This window comes from Anser anser, assembly GCF_964211835.1.
Source record: "Anser anser genome assembly, chromosome: 11".
Lineage (NCBI taxonomy): Eukaryota > Metazoa > Chordata > Aves > Anseriformes > Anatidae > Anser > Anser anser.
This window is the reverse complement of record NC_139732.1, coordinates 7,651,452-7,668,792: the sequence shown is the minus strand read 5'-3', so window position 1 is coordinate 7,668,792 and position 17,341 is coordinate 7,651,452. Positions and strand designations below refer to the sequence as shown.

At 37.5% G+C, this 17,341-nt stretch overlaps 1 protein-coding gene across 5 annotated transcripts in view; it reads left to right on the top strand.

Annotated features, from left to right (window-relative positions):
* The window catches only part of TOX3 (TOX high mobility group box family member 3), a 77,501-nt gene extending 65,304 nt beyond the window's left edge, over positions 1-12,197 (top strand). For all 5 annotated transcript variants that reach the window (XM_083794841.1, XM_083794839.1, XM_083794838.1 and 2 more), the window contains 4 exons: positions 4,989-5,258; positions 6,570-6,797; positions 8,050-8,130; positions 10,331-12,197. In XM_083794841.1, coding sequence (XP_083650967.1) covers positions 4,989-5,258; positions 6,570-6,797; positions 8,050-8,130; positions 10,331-11,068 — 1,317 coding nt within the window. In that variant the 3' untranslated portion in view covers positions 11,069-12,197. The remainder of the gene's footprint in view (positions 1-4,988; positions 5,259-6,569; positions 6,798-8,049; positions 8,131-10,330) is intronic.
* The last annotated feature ends 5,144 nt before the right edge of the window (positions 12,198-17,341 follow it).

Sequence of the window (17,341 nt, the reverse complement as noted above, 5' to 3'; positions counted from 1 at the left end):
ACTTCTTTAGTGGTGGCGTTACCAAGTGCAACTGTTTTATACTCTATTAAGTAAGGATTTAATCTCTGACAGAGAAAAGCATCCTGTTAGTTTGATTTGTTTTGACTGGCAGCGAATTCCAATCTTGTAAAAATTTAGATTAATGGATTCTTTTATCTCTATTTTGCTTGTGGAGAAAAAGAGTATTGAGGATTTCTTCTGGAGATATGCTGACATGCCCAAAACTAAAGGGAGTAATTTACAGGCAAGCACAACTGAGGATTCCACTCTTTACATTGAAGTGCATTTGCTTCAACTCAAATACTTCAAAGTATTACATCAGCTTATGTTATATTGACAGTGACAAATTCCTAAGGCAAAAGAATATGTAATGTTTTAAGTCAACTTCCAAAACCAGGGCACAGTGAGCATAAACATAAATGTTAGCTTTTGTGTAGTTTTTTTTGTTGGCAGATTTACCACAGACTTGACTACTTTTCTTAAAAATCTGGCTCATGCAGTATAGGGTCAGATCCCAGCCCTACATCTTGGTGGAGGTGTTGCCTATTTACATGATTGAATATTGTAGACATTGATTTTAATCGAGACTCCATTGTTACACAAAATGGTCTAAAAAGTATTTTCCTAGTTACATTTCATATATCCTGTTGAATGTTTGTGGAGTTCAAAATTTTGTCAGTGTAGAAATCCAGGATAAAACTATTGTCTGCAAACGATACTCAAAATGCAGGATAAGTGGAAATTACGACATCTCTAGAAGTCATGGCTGGCCCTCTGTACCATTTATCTATCAAAATAAATACTAGCTCTGTTAGTGGCTCTATTATCTACTGGATGCCTAATAACTTGGTGTCAGAAGAAGGAACTATCCTTTATTACCATAGTTTTTCCTTTGTTTCTCAGGGGTATGTTTCACTTTGGCTGGATGAGGTACAGAAATTGTTGAAAAACACCTTTAACTGTATACACTGTATAAATTAAAGTATTAGAGTTCACACCTTAAATTAAAGTCTCATTACTCTGTTTGCTTTCCTGGCTGTAAAGGAATTGATTTTTATAAAATTTTGAGAACTTAATACTTCTGCAAATCAAACTAAAACAATCTACATATTTTGCATATGCTGTGAGACATGTCCTTTGGCATGACTTCTAAATTTGATTAAATAGGACTTCTTTGACATGACTCTCTAAATAGATTAGAATAGTTGAAAGTAGGATAATTTGTTGGATGGATAACCTCACGGTGCCTTTGATGTCTTCAACACATCAAATGATGAAACTCTTCATAATGGGTGCTATTCGAGCTATTCAGGAATGACGACAGAAAGCCAATTAATTTTCAGAGGGGAAAACATTTTGGACCATATTTTGCTTTTTAATTTATTTTCTTTAATAAATCAATATGTATAATTGAAGAGACCAGAGAGGTGGCTGGCATTTCCCTCAGTAAATTTATCTAAACCATATTTTTTTGCAGCACTATGTAGGATTACAATAGAAACAGAGATCTGAGACAGTCATTTCAGTCTGCAGAGCAATCACACAAGTCATTTCTCTTTGGTTTTCCATTTCATCCATTAAGTCCTTGTTTGATTGTCAAGCTGAGTAAACCAGTGGTTGAGTTGTGCCTGACTGTATGTTAATATCAACAAGTTTTGCATAACTTCAGTCCAAAACAGTACAGCATATCAGGTTCACTCAACACTTCCTTCTGTTCACTTGAGGAGTCCATGATTTATTTTTTTTCAGAACTAATCTGTCATTTCTGCATTATGTGATGAAAATCCTGAATGCTTATGATGCTCGTAATGCTTACATACCGCTTCTACTTCTAGTTAAGTTTATGTAAGAAATGAGCATGTGTTACTCTCTAAAATTTTCACAGTATTCTCAGTGGATTATTTTGAATGCACAAGCTTTGCCTTTTCAATTTTTATGTAGTAATATAATTAGGGTGTCTTGTGGATGTTTTACTGTAATTGTATTTCCATGCGTTCTCTTGATATAAGATGTTTGTTGTTGTTAAACATTTCTTTGTTTAACATTTCATGCATAATGAAATGCGGATCCTTTTGGTTCAATACTGGTCTTTGTAAAATAAGGAAAAAAATAAGAGGTGAGATAATTGATGGAAAACTTGCTTTCTTGATTATATACTCCTCCTTAGATAGATTTTGTTTGCTCAGAATTTATATACAAATGCTGCGAACCTCATTGTTACTATCGACCACCCTGCTTTCTAGCTACATACCAAACCACTGTACAGCCATAAACAATGGCTTATGCTTCCTTGTCTGAAACCTCGTCTGCAGATAGCAGAGGCTATTGAGGCCCACAACACCAAACCGCAAAATAAAAATGAAATTCCCATTCCTTTTTTTTTTGTATTGATTAGCCACATAACTTTAATTCCAAGTGCAGAAAATAGATGAATTCCTGGTTATCATATGCACATAAGATGTAATGAGAAAAGATTGGAAATGTTATAAAATATCATCTTTTATATAGTAAGTCTTACCTGCTTGGTGCTAGAGAGTCAATTACAAGATATTGTTGTTTCTAATACTAGCTTCTAGTGAAGTTTTTAAAGATTAAAAATTGGGAAGAGGTATAGAAGAGAAAAACAGGAATTAAATAAGTTGATGAAAAAACACAGAAGCATCAAATAGCCGCAGAAGTAGCCTCAGAAGAAGTGACAGTTAAGAATTCATGGGCTTTTGTATAAAATTAGATTCTGGGTCAATGCAAGTCAAGAGAATTTAGTCTCAATAAAATCGTAGATGCAACTGAAATGACAAGACTTAGAGTAAATCGTTTGTAACCCATGTCATCATATTTCGTTGCCTTCGTGTAAAGGCCCAAAAAGCCTGTTTTGTGTAACAATAGAGAGAGAGCAAAGGCTAGCCTTTTAGGCCATAGAACAGCCTTACGAAAGTACTGCCTGCAATATAATGAAGAAAGTTGCTTTTTATGAGAGAAGGTAATTCTGAAGATCTCCACCTTTGCTTTAACAACACATTTTTTTTTCTTAATGCAATAAAGCAATGTCTGTAAACTAGAAAGGAATGGAGTAATATGCAGAAAGTGATATCCTTTTAAAAAGACTTTGAATGACTTCCAGATGCTGCTGCCAATACAATTCTGAATCAAAATGACCCTCTAGTTAACGGTCGTAAATTTTCACAGAAAGGTGCCCTGAAGCAAATGGGTATTTCAGCCAGTAAGTCTGATGTTTTGATCTTTCTGTATCAGTGCTTCACTTTTGGCACATGCATTCATCTCTAAGGAACTATGCTCCTTTACTGAAAATATTAAAAGACCTTAAGAAGTAGGAAAAGCAGCATGGTGCAGTATGGATGATGAACCGAGGGGCAATGGCTTGGCAAGCAGGGGGAAATGAAGATGAGACCTAGCATATAGGACCTGGATCATGAGCATGTGGAGTTAACTTCATCTGTACTGGGTCCAGGTGCAACACAATACGTGTGCTTTTATGCTACAAAGGCTTTCTTTTCTATATCTGGGTTTCAGCAGAAAGACACAGGCATGCCAAATTCAGAATTAATAAGTTATTGCTATAAGGAAGTGGTGTGCTGCAGCACTTACACATAAGATGGATGAGGCAGGGCAAGCTTCTTCTTTAACAAGTGCATCGCTTCTTTGTACTACTGCACTTGTCCCAGATAAGAGGTTTCCAGGAGCACAGAGCCCACTGCTTCCACTGGGAAAGAGTAAGAGCAAAGTCACTTGGGATGAACCTCAGTGTTGATACAGATTTTTGAACACCAATCTGAGCTTATACAAACTTAATAAGAGAGCACTGGAAAAGTCATAGTCTGCTGTGGAAGTCAGGTGGGCTCTATGCTGGGCTCTCAGCATTGCAGTTTTGCTCAGTGGCATTTCATTAAGGATCATTGTACCTGCTACTAATTAGGTTATTAATAATGTGGGTTATTAATAATGAAGGAGTTTTCAAAATCTAGTGTACTTCTCATGGTTGTGTCTGTTTGAACAATGGCTATAGATTGGTCAAGTTGCTAAATCAATTTGTGAGCTATTTATTCTCTTCACTTACTAACCGGTTTAAAAATCTTCTATTTAAATGTTCCCTTATTGTGCATTGGTCTGTGTGTGGTTAAAAAATAACAAAACGGAGTTGTTCATAGTCAGATTCCAGTTGACTTTTACCTTTGGGGTCTGACTTCCTTTTATTTACAACTGTGATAAGTGTTGTGTAGATGAAGACGACTTGCCCTCAAGAAATAGAGACAAAAACATGCAAGCACTTGAGTTTCAAAGACATGAAGTACAAGAAAAATAAACCGGTGATTGGTGCATAGCTTGCTACTTCCACATGTGTTTGATTGTTGGATTAAAGATAAAAACATATCATTTTGTATGGTGTTGGCAAAAAAGGATTTTTAGGAGTGATTAGGATTACTTGAACAGTTTTCTAGAGTGCTGCTGCGTCTGCACTCGAGATGTGGCAGGGTGATGTTCTTTGTCTGAAGGGGATTTAGAAGTTATTTTAAACAGGGTTGTTTTATACCTACTGCTGTTACTGGTAACAGCTATGAATAATTGAATGTCAGTAAAGGAAGATGCTTTTCTCTCCGCACTCCCTCCCCGTTTTGTTTGCTTTCTGCCTTTGACAGCAGTATGTCTACTCAGTTGCAATGTTTTCCCTGGCATCAGTCAGCCAGTTGTTTATGTGGATATTTCACATGGCATCAAGAGAAAAAATGTTTAAAAATGGGGAAATACAGTTTTTATTACCCCCAAAATATGACTGGGGGAGAAGCAAAGTCTGAAGCAAGTGTGGTAACTGTTGCTGCGTTTCATTTATTAAAAATGTATTTAATTTGTTAAAAGAAACAAGACAAACCACAAGCAGACAGTTTCAGTTGCGTGAGTCTGTAAAAATAACCTTACTTGCTAATGCTGTATGGTCACTGTTAATGACTAAATACTGTTTCAATCTCTTTCAGGATCAGAGTCACACACAAGTTTCTCAGTACCGCCAAGACCATTCTTTGATTATGAGATCCATTGTCCACATGACTGATGCTGCTCATTCAGGAATTATGCCTCCCTCTCAGCTCACCACCATTAACCAGTCTCAGCTAAGTGCACAGCTGGGGCTAAATTTAGGAGGCACTAACTTGCCACACACTTCTCCCTCCCCTCCTGCAAGTAAATCAGCCACTCCTTCCCCATCCAGCTCTATAAACGAAGAAGATGCAGATGAATCAAATAGAGTAAGTTATTCTGTGCTTTGTAGTGAGTAAGCTTTACATGTCTATATTCTGTGTTTTCATGAATGTGGCAATGTCATCCCTGCTGCAGTGTGGTCATATAAAACACACACTTTACTGTATTGTGGGATATGTGACTCATTTGCCGTTTAACTTCTTAGGAAGTTTCCATGACACCTCCAAGATAGCAGAGGTCAGAATATGCATATCTATCTATTTTCAGCTGAATACATTAATAATCCATTTTAGATTTATAGATCTGGTGAATCTCTTTGCTCGTCAGCTTTGGACAGTTTTGTCATATCAGTGTTCACTGGAGTCATTTAAAATATGGTGTGTTCAGAAAGAAATAAAATAAGATTTCTTCTATCTGAAAGTGTAGTTAATTTACAGTTCAACTTATTAGAAATGGAAAAAATTAACAACAAAATAGAGCAAAAATCTTATTATAGCAGTATATTTAAAGGGTTAACTCAGACTGTTCCGTGATAGGTTTTCTCATTAAGTTAATGGAAATCGTGTGTAAGGAAAGAGTATTGTACAGGATCCTGAAAATATCAAAGTAAAAGGACTGTGAGAGGTATATTTAGAGCCACAACATCCATTTGCTGCCATAAGTCATTCACCAGAAGAGGGTATGGGACATGAGGTGCAACGAGGACTGGAGGTACCCCCATCCTTGGGGTGCTACTCCAGGTTCCCCTGTTCCTGGGGCAGGAGGAGGTGTTAGGTGCGGGGGACCCCTGACCCCACACAGGGAGCACTGGGTGTGGGTGGTGGGCACAGGGGGTGTTCGCTGCAGGTGGAGAGAAAGTGCAGAGCTGCTGCTGCTGCTTCTTGCCTCAAGTGTAAGGTTTTTTTAACCCCTGACCTGTGTCAAAGCTGGCAGCCTTAGGTCTGGGAGCCAGGAAATGCCTCCAAGCTCTTGTCTTTTGAGTCTGTGCTGCAGGACTTGCATCTTAATGGAAAAAACATAGATTGCCTGTTCAAAGCACGCTATAGATTAAATCTTTTTTTTTTTTTTAATAGAAATTCAGGGTGTCAGGGTGTACTTTTTCAGGTCAAGCTTGTACGATTGATTCTGAACCATGCTTACGATAGGTGGTAGCTCTTTAGGCGTTTAGTTCCAGTACATCTGATGAGAATAACTGAGAGTAATGCTATTTGGTAGGAGGAAGGCTTGCACAACAGGACTCTCCAAAATGTTGCATACACGGTAGTTTTATCCATATGTTAGTAAGCCAGACTGTCAATAATTTTTCAGTATTCTTCTTATATTTCATGCATATATAGACTGTTATTGCTGTTTCTCAGGCTACTGGAGAAAAAAGAGCTGCCCCAGATTCTGGCAAGAAGCCCAAGACTCCAAAGAAGAAGAAAAAGAAAGATCCCAACGAGCCACAAAAGCCAGTGTCAGCATATGCCCTTTTCTTCAGAGATACACAAGCTGCAATTAAAGGGCAGAACCCGAATGCTACGTTTGGAGAGGTTTCAAAAATAGTGGCATCAATGTGGGACAGTTTAGGAGAAGAACAAAAACAGGTAAAAAAAAAAAAAAAAAAAAAGGTGCAGGGATGTCTTACAAGAAGTAATATAGTAATCCTTGTAAAGAATCCTCCTACATCTGCTCTGAGCAGAGCACACTGCTTGCTGATGTAGACTTCTTACTCTATAGAGTTGCATTGATTTTTTTGAACCTGCTGAAGATCTGGCATCTAAAAAGCATTTTGTTATAAGAGCCAGTAGGTAATATTGAATGGATGCATTTGTCTTTCAATTTTAAAGGGCAGTTTGTAAAAAGCTCAGGTGATACTGTCCTGGAGTCCTGTTAAGACAATCTTCTGATGATTCCTATTTCAAAGCTCTTTTTTCCTATTAATCAGAAGTTAGAATAGGAAAGGGGAAGGTACAGCACATTTACCTTTCCTTTGATCTGCCTTATGAATTTGTTACAAAGCGTGTTGATTTCAAACCTTTGAAGCCAATCCTCTGTGCCTCATTACAATGTCGTGTGTGAAATGTTATCTCGAACTCAAACTTGGTACAGAATGATGAGTGTTGTTCTTCCTTGAGGGTTATTCTTCTTACTATACACATATAACTCCTACACATGGATTGGAAAAAAATCCTTTGGGGCTCTTTGCCTGTTGATACTCAGTGCAGCTTCTAGTCATAGTTAATAGTCTGACAGATGATGATCATTTAACAGATGATGATCATGATTTAAGGATGAACTTTAAATTTACTGATGATCAGAGATATAGATTTATTCAATTTGTGCTTAACTGTTTTTCTTAACCTCTGTGGGATTCTCTAATACTGGCTTTGGGGAAAGTGAATTGTCAAAACTCTGTGAACCATGTTTTCTAAATGTATGATTTTTTTAAGTGCAGTTTGAATACTTTTCAAACAAAATTACTGCTTAGGTGCCTTTTTTTTTCTACTTTGTACTACTTCAGATACTTTTCAGCATCTGAAACACTCAGTGTCAGTAAAATATCATTTCCTAGGGAGGTGAAGTGTGCATAGCTGGTCTTTTCAAACAGTCGGCTGCTTGAGCAGGTTTTTTCCTTCATGATAAATTGACATAAATCGTGGTGAAAGTCCAGCAAATAGACCTGGAATTCTGTGGCCACCTGCAAGAATATTTAATATTACGTGGGCTTTTTCTTCCCAGGGAGTGTTTTCTGTTTTTTAATCTGAGCTGTTTGTTTCTTTGCAAGTGATTGTGGGAACATTCTGGCAAAAACTTCTTAATAACTGAAGTTGGTGAAATTGTGGTCTCTTTTAATAGGTTTATAAAAGAAAAACTGAAGCTGCCAAAAAAGAATACCTAAAGGCACTTGCAGCCTATAGAGCAAGCCTTGTTTCCAAGGTAAGCCTAATAATGTCTTCAATATAATGCAAGTTAGCTTTTGGCAATGTTGTTTTAAATGTGAAGGCAGGGATGTGCTGTTATGCAAAACAAAAGTAGAATCCTAGGATTTCTGTAATACAGTTCTAAAAGTCATTGTGCTGCTGCTTGAACCCTGCAACAGAAATTTCATCTGTCTAATGGCACAATAATGATTACCAAACAATAAGTTTGTAAACGTACATCATCCATTATCTTTGGAAGCAAAATAATGCACTTCACAATAGAAGTAAAATATAGTCATGAAAAATACAGCGACCTTTTGACATTAAGATTTACAAGGTATTTGCAGAGTTTTTTTTTTCTCCTTTCCTCAAGTGCTACTTCTCCAAAGACAAACTTGTTTGGCACGGACTTGGAAAGCAGTTACTGTATGACAAAGCTTAAGTATTTCTTGCAGGTGAGGGGGAAAAATAGTAAGTCTGGTGGCTCTGAATTTGGAGAGTACTTACAAATGGAATAGCTGGCAGTGAGCCACACTAAATATTGCAGCGGATCCCTAGTTAATATAAAACTCATGTGAAGAAAACAAAGCTCTGTTGTCTTATTTGAGAATTTACCTTTTTAGCTGCCAGCACTAGGTTGATTGTATATCTGTTGCTTCTGAATATTGTAAATAGAAGTATGTTTATGTCCATCTGACGTATGTATGGGAATCAAGATGGTTATTTCTCCTGTAATACTTCGTAAAGTTCAACTACAAAAATATCCTTGATCACTAGAAAGCAATAGACTAAACTGATGAGATCCACCTCCTGAGAATGAAGAATACTTATTTGAATACACAACTGCAGAGCATTAGTAAATTGTATAGAAAGTTGCTGTGTATTTTAATTAATGCTTAGAAATACAACAACAGAAATTAGGCGTACATAGTTGTGTTTTTCTGTTGTCTCTAGGACTTAGATAATATCCTCAAAGTTTTTAATAATGCAATGCTAAGTGAAATGGCAGCTGGAATTCTAAATACCTTTGATGGAATTTATCTTGTCAGTCCTAAAGTCCCTTTTCAAAAACATCAGAAATCATATTTTCTCCTTAAATCTGTGAAACCTGGGTTGCTGAGTGACTTGCAAAAAGATAGGGTGGAAAGTCCAGAATTCATCTCTCCTTACTTATGACATCCTTGCTATAGCTTTGTTACCAAAGGTTCTTGTTGAGAGTAGGGATAGTACAGACATTTCTGAGGCAAGTTTTGATACATTCTAAGGTAAATGTCTAAAATACGTCAATTAATTGTACTGGAAGAGAGTTTTTCTCTCCATTGTCTTTAAAGGGATTGTAGGCAACTAGGTTACATGTTGAGTACAATGCAGATGTATAAAACTATGCAAGATGGATCCTACTTGTTGGAGCTTTAGTTTGTAAGCAGTAGTTTGAGAAGTTGGGTGTTTGTGCACTCTTCTTATACCGTGATAATTGGTGCATTGGGATACGCTTCTGTTCGGATTTGTCTCCCAAAGAAGTATTTTGTTGTTGTTGTTTTTAAGTATATAGAGAGTGTTGGGCTCTTTCAACCCAAAGATATACTGTGAATTTCTGGTGTTGAACCAGGGCACACATGAGGTTTTTTTGTCCAATAGAGAATTGGCATTCAGGTAAGAACTGGAGGTACTGTGTACAGAGACAGACGAAGGTGTGATGTAATGGATCAGTGGATCAGAGTGGCCTTTCTCAGACTGCTGATTGATGTTTCCTGATAGAAAACTGAAGATGAAAAAGTCTCCCTGAGTAGCTGTGGCTTTTCTTTCCCTGTAACTGTTTACTTTCTGTAAACAGAAACAAAGTTTTCTCTTTAAAAACACAGGATAACTTAAAGGGATCAGGTCATACTGAGCCAGGATCTGTACCTTTCTAAATACCTCAAGTGCAAGCAGATAGATTTAAGTATTGAAAGAGGACAAACAAGAAGCAAGGTGGTAAAAGCTTGTAATGGATGAAGAAAGTGGGCAACTCGGAGGATGTTCTGAACCGTGTTTCCTAAATGGACCATTACAATAATTGGATAAATTGTCGAGGGCAAAGTCTTCCCCCTTCCCACTGAGCTACGTACATTGAAGCAAGAGAGAGCAGGAGGGGATTTTGATAATTTTTTAAGTTTGATAGGGGATGATGTCTGTTTTTACCAATACAAGTTTTTGAATTTCTTTTTGAAACACAGGCTGCTGCAGAGTCTGCTGAGGCCCAGACAATTCGTTCTGTCCAGCAAACATTGGCATCCACAAATTTGTCTTCCTCCCTTATTCTGAATACTTCCCTCTCTCAACATGCAACAGTATCGGCATCTCCTCAAAGTCTCCAACAGTCCCTTCCCAGAGCAATTGCTCCAAAACCTCTAACCATGAGACTGCCAATGAATCAGATTGTAGCGTCTGTTACCATTGCACCAAACATGCCAACAAACATTGCAGCTCCATTGATAAGCTCTATGGGAACAAATATGGTGGCAACACCATCTTCATCTCAAGTAAGTCCCTCAATGCAAAGCCAGCAGCACCAGATACAGCAGCTCCAGCAGCAACAGATGCAGCAGATGCAGCAACAGCAGCTACATCAGCATCAAATGCATCAGCAAATACAACAACAAATGCAACAGCAGCATTTCCAGCACCACATGCAACAACATTTGCAGCAGCAGCAGCATCTTCAGCAGCAAATTAATCAACAGCAAATGCAACAGCAGCTTCAGCACATACAGCTTCAGCAAATGCAGCAGCAGCAAATGCAGCATATGCAACACCAGTCACAGCCTTCTCCTCAGCAGCACTCTCCAGTAGCCTCTCAGATCACATCTCCCATCCCTGCCATTGGGAGCCCTCAGTCAGCACCTCAGCAGCACCAGTCACAAATACAATCTCAGACACAGACTCAAGTATTATCACAGGTCAGTATTTTCTGAAGATAAATGATCTTGCAGCATCGCTTTGTGTTGATGGAGGGGGTAGGGGTAAACCATATTTGGCTGAAAACTGTAAATTGTTGATGGTAGTTATGCAGGGATGCATAACAGATCAAATGATTCTCTAAAGTGTCTATTAGATAGGCAATAAAGAACTACAATGTAGCTGTGTATCATCTTTTAGCTGACTATAAATCATTTTGTTTAAAAAAAAAAAAAGCTGTGCTCTTTTTCATGTGATGCCTTTTTAATTTATTTACGCTTTACCTACAATATGTGAATCAAATGGCCTGATAAATACCTGGACCTTATGACTGCAAAATGGCCTTTCAGAGTTATATGATACAACCCTTCTTTCTCTAAAAGTGAATAATGCACTTCAAGGCAGTACGAACTCATGAAGCCCTTAAAGCACAGTTGTAACTACCTGTAAAATGATGATGATTGGTTTTCATACAATCATGCTTGTATGACATGAGTTAGTTGATGGCATTTTTTGTCATGAAAAGAAATAGAGTAAATCACAGATTTTTTGCCAAAGCTCTTAATTTTCTGTCCTAAATATCTTCAGAAAAACAAATGCAAGTAACTGAACTTAAATGTTTGATCCATCCTTTCACTACATTTCTCCAAATAAACATACCATAGTTTGTAACGAAATATATATTGACAATTACCCTATTACGTTAATTCCAATTACAGAACAAATGTGAATATTATATTCTGTGTCGAAGTGATGAGTTTCAGATTTAATACACTGTATTTTTAAAAGGGAAATGCACTTAAATAAAACTGTTATTACAAAAAGCTAAGATGAAAAATGCAAGAGTTTTTAATATGCTGTAAAACCGGTAGAATATTTAAAAGAAACTCCACAGCCGAATAATCAATGTAAATATTTTCTTTAAAAGTTGTAAGTTTTCATATCATGTGTTGTAAAGTTTTCATAAATGAGGCTTTAATGTAAACACTGGTAACATGAATTATTAATTGCTACATTGCTTATTGTGTTTTTATGCTGTTTTATACTTTTTTATGAGTTACGATAGCAGCAATTAAGTTGTTTGTATTTTGCTTATCTAAAATAAATGCTTTTATCTTGCTATAGAATAAACACATTTCAGTAAAACTGATGGGCCACAAGTCTTTGATAGAAAAAAGAAAGCCATCAATATTTCCTTATAAAAACACATTCTTAGAAACTTTATTTAACTTTTTGGATTTTTATTTTCTCAGCCATCATGTGTAGATGGGTACTGATCTGGATCAGGTTTGCAATCAGCTCTTGTGTCTGTAAATGCACAAGGCTGAAGAGTCCCACACAACGTCTCTGAGATTTCTGTGACTTTGGAGAGAGAAAACGGGTGGTGGAGTTATAAAGCAGTCGTCCTGCCCGGTGCTACGTGTGTCAGCAGGAACAGGATAGGGAACCTGTTTGAGCTGTGGTGGTCACAGATGAAAATAAGCACAAATTGTGGTTTTCTTCAAATTCTTGTATTTCAGTTGCAAACCTAGCCATTGCCCTGGGCCTCCTGCCTGTGAGCTCCTGGCTCTGGCTGGTCCAGGCTGTCTGACTTGTATTTTATTGTGGAGGTAGGAGGTGATGGAGAGGGAGGTATTTCATGGGAAAGATTTAGGAACATTCGCATCCAGCATGTTGTCAAGATATTAGTGCTGTTTGTATATTTTTACTCTTGACAGAGGAGAGAAATCCTTTTTCTTCTTTGCCTGCAATAGCTGTGCTGTGGGTGCAGTCTGACCACTATCCCCAGTTGTCTTGCATGATTAATTACAGCATCTGTCCTGTCAGAAGCTATAATGAAGAGGTCTTGATAAAAATTGCAAATTACCACTGGCAACAATCTTAAACTGCTTATGATAAAATGAAAATTAAAAACAGCAAGTGTCAAACCTGAGCAGAATCCTAATCCTGTTTCAGGCCGTGTCCATGGCTACCATGCTCGGGCCACAACCAAAAAATAATGGAATATAGATTCCCCAAAAGTTGCAGCCAGACTCGTGGATGGAGGTACTATACTGTGTGAGTTTATTAATAATGAATTCAGCTTTGAATATTTCATAATCCTCAGGTACTGTTTATTATGTACAAATATTGAACAGCGAGAGATTCTGATTAGAAATGTATAGATTTCTTGAAGCAGAAAAAAACGTGTATAAATTGAAGCTTTTCATAATAGGTGTTAGTTGACAGCTACCCATGCTCATAATAGCCTTAGTATGATATCTAATCATGTCTGGGGTGGAGGGTGTTTATTCCAGGAGCGAGGAAGCTTGCGTGCATTAGAAATGGCACAGCAGAGGCTGACTGTGAGGGATGGTTTTGTGTGTCAGTTTTAAGCAATGTTACATAACAAAGGGAACCATTTTATAGTCTTTTTGAAACCTTTAGACAACTGTCTTCAGAAATAATTGCTAAACTGCATGTGACAGTAATTGTGTATTAGTTCTGTAATTGTCGTTTTGAAGACCTATGAAGTATCGTTGGAAAAATGTCACTAATGGTAAGAGTTAATTACAACTGAAGTCTGTTTTCAACTATTTGCAACGAGAAGCAGGTGTTATTACACTCATTTAATGATTTAATAAATCCTGAGTTTTATCACGTTTGATTAAGAGCTGCTGAACTACTGATGGTCAATTCCAGGAAAAATAGTCTTAATTACTCCAGCTAAAAAAAATTTCATCATCGAGCAGGACTACATTTTATATATCGAAATCTGAATCATGAAAAACTGCAGCATCCCCCTCCTTGCTACAAAATTATATTTTATATTACCCGCAATAGCATATTGCAGAACATCTTGTGTTTCAAACTGTGCAAGTTGGTGTTCATATTCTCTACGTCTAAGTGAATAACTTTGCTATCAGAGGTCATAAATAAAACTGTTAATTTAAATCACTTAATATGCAATTTATACAGGGAAAATGCAGTATCTGTATGATTTCAGTGTCATACACATTTTACAGAACGTTTTCCTTCATATCATTTACAAGTACTTAACTGCTCCCTTCTTTTCCCAAGGTTTCAGATGCTTTATCACCCCGGTTAACCACATTCTACTTTCACATTAACCCAAGTTGACACATGATGAAAGAACATAAGGAGGTTTAATTTTTAGCTGACACAGGGTCATTAGTTTCTAACTTGGAGAACAAAGGCTTTAAATACCTCTATGCAACATAATCTCAATTTTATATTATCACCTGACCATTGTGGTTTGCAGAACAGATGGATTAAATATCTCAAGTTTAACCAGAAGTCTTACACTGACTCTTTTCAATGAGGATTGGACGTTTGAATGGCTCCTTTTCCATTTCTCACTTCATGGAGTATTTTGCAGCACTGGACTTCATTCTAACCTTTCCCTCCCCCCTTTGTTTGGCTTTTGTTTTGCAACAGCTGTTATTATCGTTTTTGGTCAGCTGTGATTGCTGGAGGCAAAATAGGACCAGATGGTGTTTTGCTATGCATGAATGGAGAGTTAGAGGAGTTTAGATTGAATAGGCCAAGTTTGAATGGTGTCTATGCACCACCTGCCCTCTTCAGCAGCAGCATACACATCATAGGAGCATGATCTGTCTCAGACCTACTAGAATTGGATGGGAATGGAGAGAGCCTTGTTGGATTTTCTCCATATTTATTGATCTTCCATGCACTAACAGCATAATGCAGTACACAGTCAATTTGAGTTAATTGGATATGACACAGCATGTACATGTAATCTATCACTGTAGTCTCTGGGTACACTTTAGTTTTTGCTGCCACGAGAACATGCAGTATTAGCCTGCATTAATAGGCTAAGTGGATGGAAGTAAAACAGGATCATTGTGCTGCTTGATTTAAAAAAGTACCAGAGTCCTAAAACAATGCCCTTAGAACTGCTGGAGATGCAGTGAGATACGAATGTTTCTGATTCGATAGGGCGGACTGGGTACTTTGGCACAGAAAAAAAGGATACCTCATTCCCATACTTTTCTAAGAGGTTTGCCAGGGAAATTTAAATGAACAGTTCACTAAAAGGGTAGCATCATTAGAGACGAGCCTGTGAAGCTCAGGAAGGGCTGTGTGTTTATGTGGAGGAATCTATTTCAGGGCAGAAGGGATATTATATTAAGCAAATTCTGATTACCATCCCCTAAAACACAAAAATTAAAATGAGGCATCCAAATCAGCTTTAGAATAGCAAAGGGCTTCTTTGGTGTCCTAAAACTGGCTATCGAAGTAGAATGTAAATGCTACAGAAATGTAAAATCTGTTGTACCTGCCATTAAGGTTGATTGAAAGACATCCGGTGCGCAAGAGTTATGTCTGGATGTTTTGGGATAAAGGACGTGGGCACTTGTATACATAAATTGTTTGAATTGTTGCAGCAATTGGAGGTTTAAAAGCTGCCCTACACGTGTGACTGGGGGGAGATTGCGCTCTGCCGAAGTTGGCAGTGGCTGCTTGCTTGGTGTCTTTGTCTGTGGTGTCAGGTAGCCAAGCGAGCTACTTTATTATGAAAATTGCATTCAACTGAAAAAATGCTAAATATTTTCAAGTGCCTGTGGGAAAAGCTAGGTTTGTATTAAAGGATTTTGGTTCTTAAAGTCACCGAGAAACTAATGCTTCTCAGGTGCATCTGAGGGAGAGAATTTTCGATTATAATACTAAAATCTTTCAGAAGAGAATGTATGACTTTGAATGAGCTGTTCTGACACTTCAATAGGCTACACGGGAGATTTATAATGTACTCTGTTTACCACTGTTAAAAAGTAGAAGTGGTATTTTAAATCATGGTTTTTTCCAAGTTCCTGCAGTGTTAACTTCTTCAGCTTCTACACAAACTGAATTAGTGCGGAGTTTTGTTACGAGGTTTGAAGCGAAATGCAGTTTAATCTTTTAGGGAAAAAAAGTTGAACTGATAATAGTATTTGATGTGGGGTGGTTATATGGGTGCTTCCTACAGGTCTCATTTATTCTCCTTCTCTTCTGGAATATCTATATTGATACAGATACGTTTGGTCTGTTATTTTCTCCAAACTGGAGATGTTACATTACTTTAACTCTGCTGCTCTAATTGAAAAAGAAAGGCTTTGATCCAGCAAATCACTTAAAATGAGTGGATAATTCATGTATATAAGTAGTAATTTCATTAAAGTGACTACTCGTATGCTTACAGTTGTACAGTTGCTCAAGTGCTTTCATAGATCAGGGGTCTAATTGCAAAAACGTTGTATTTGTTTTCCAAGCAATTCCAAACAGCAGTAATGACAACCTAAAACTAACGTAACCAAACTTACATTTTCTGCATTGCCTTTTATTAAATTCTACTCTGAACAAGCCACAGGTCTGATCTTCAAGTACAGGTACCTAACCTTTGTGCTGGTTCACTGACTGCACATCATCGTAGATGTGTAAAGAATTAACCACCTGACTGGTAATTTGCATACTCAGTCATTTAGATGTGTTTCTACTGTGCACAGGTCTGAAAATGTGCACCTGGATCAGCAGTCACAGTTCTTGACTAAGCAGATGCCTTGACCAAATATTTGTATTTACAAAACAGAGAACTAAATGCAGGCAAACAAAGCGGCATTATACCTACTGGCAATATTTGTGAAACCTAAAGGGTATAGTTACTTGAGACTGGTTTATTTTTAATGCTAGGTCACAGAGTGTACTGATAACAAACGTACACATTGCATTAACACAAAGCAAATAAACAATAAATTCCATGTGTTGTACTTCTCTTACTGGTGGTTATAGGAGGTACTTAATTTTGGAATTGCTGTTCTATGCATCATGATGACCACACGACATGGATATTTAAAATTTATAAGTAACATTGCTTAATTTCTTTCTTACTCCTGATTTTTGGGAATACTAAATATTCAGCATCTGAAAATCAGAGGTTCTTTTTGAAAATTCTGCCTCATCAGCTGTTGACCAGGTGATTCTCACTGCTGCACCATATGTATGTGTGCATATGTAAGTTGATAGCAAGAAATCCATGGATGTGTTCCAGGCCTAAATGTGTGTTCCATTACTAACGAGTATTGTGCTATTGACTTCAGTGATACGGGACCAAACGTCTGTGGAGCTGCACTGTGGCATCAACCAAATTGTATCCCCCAGGCCTCGTCTCTCTTATTGTCCCTTGCAACATTCCTCTCTGCTCTGCTAATCACAGGAGCAGCCAGTGGTGGAATCTCCTCCTGAAGAGCTTCTCCTCTTCCTCACCCCTTCTTGTCCCTCCTGTTCCTCATAGT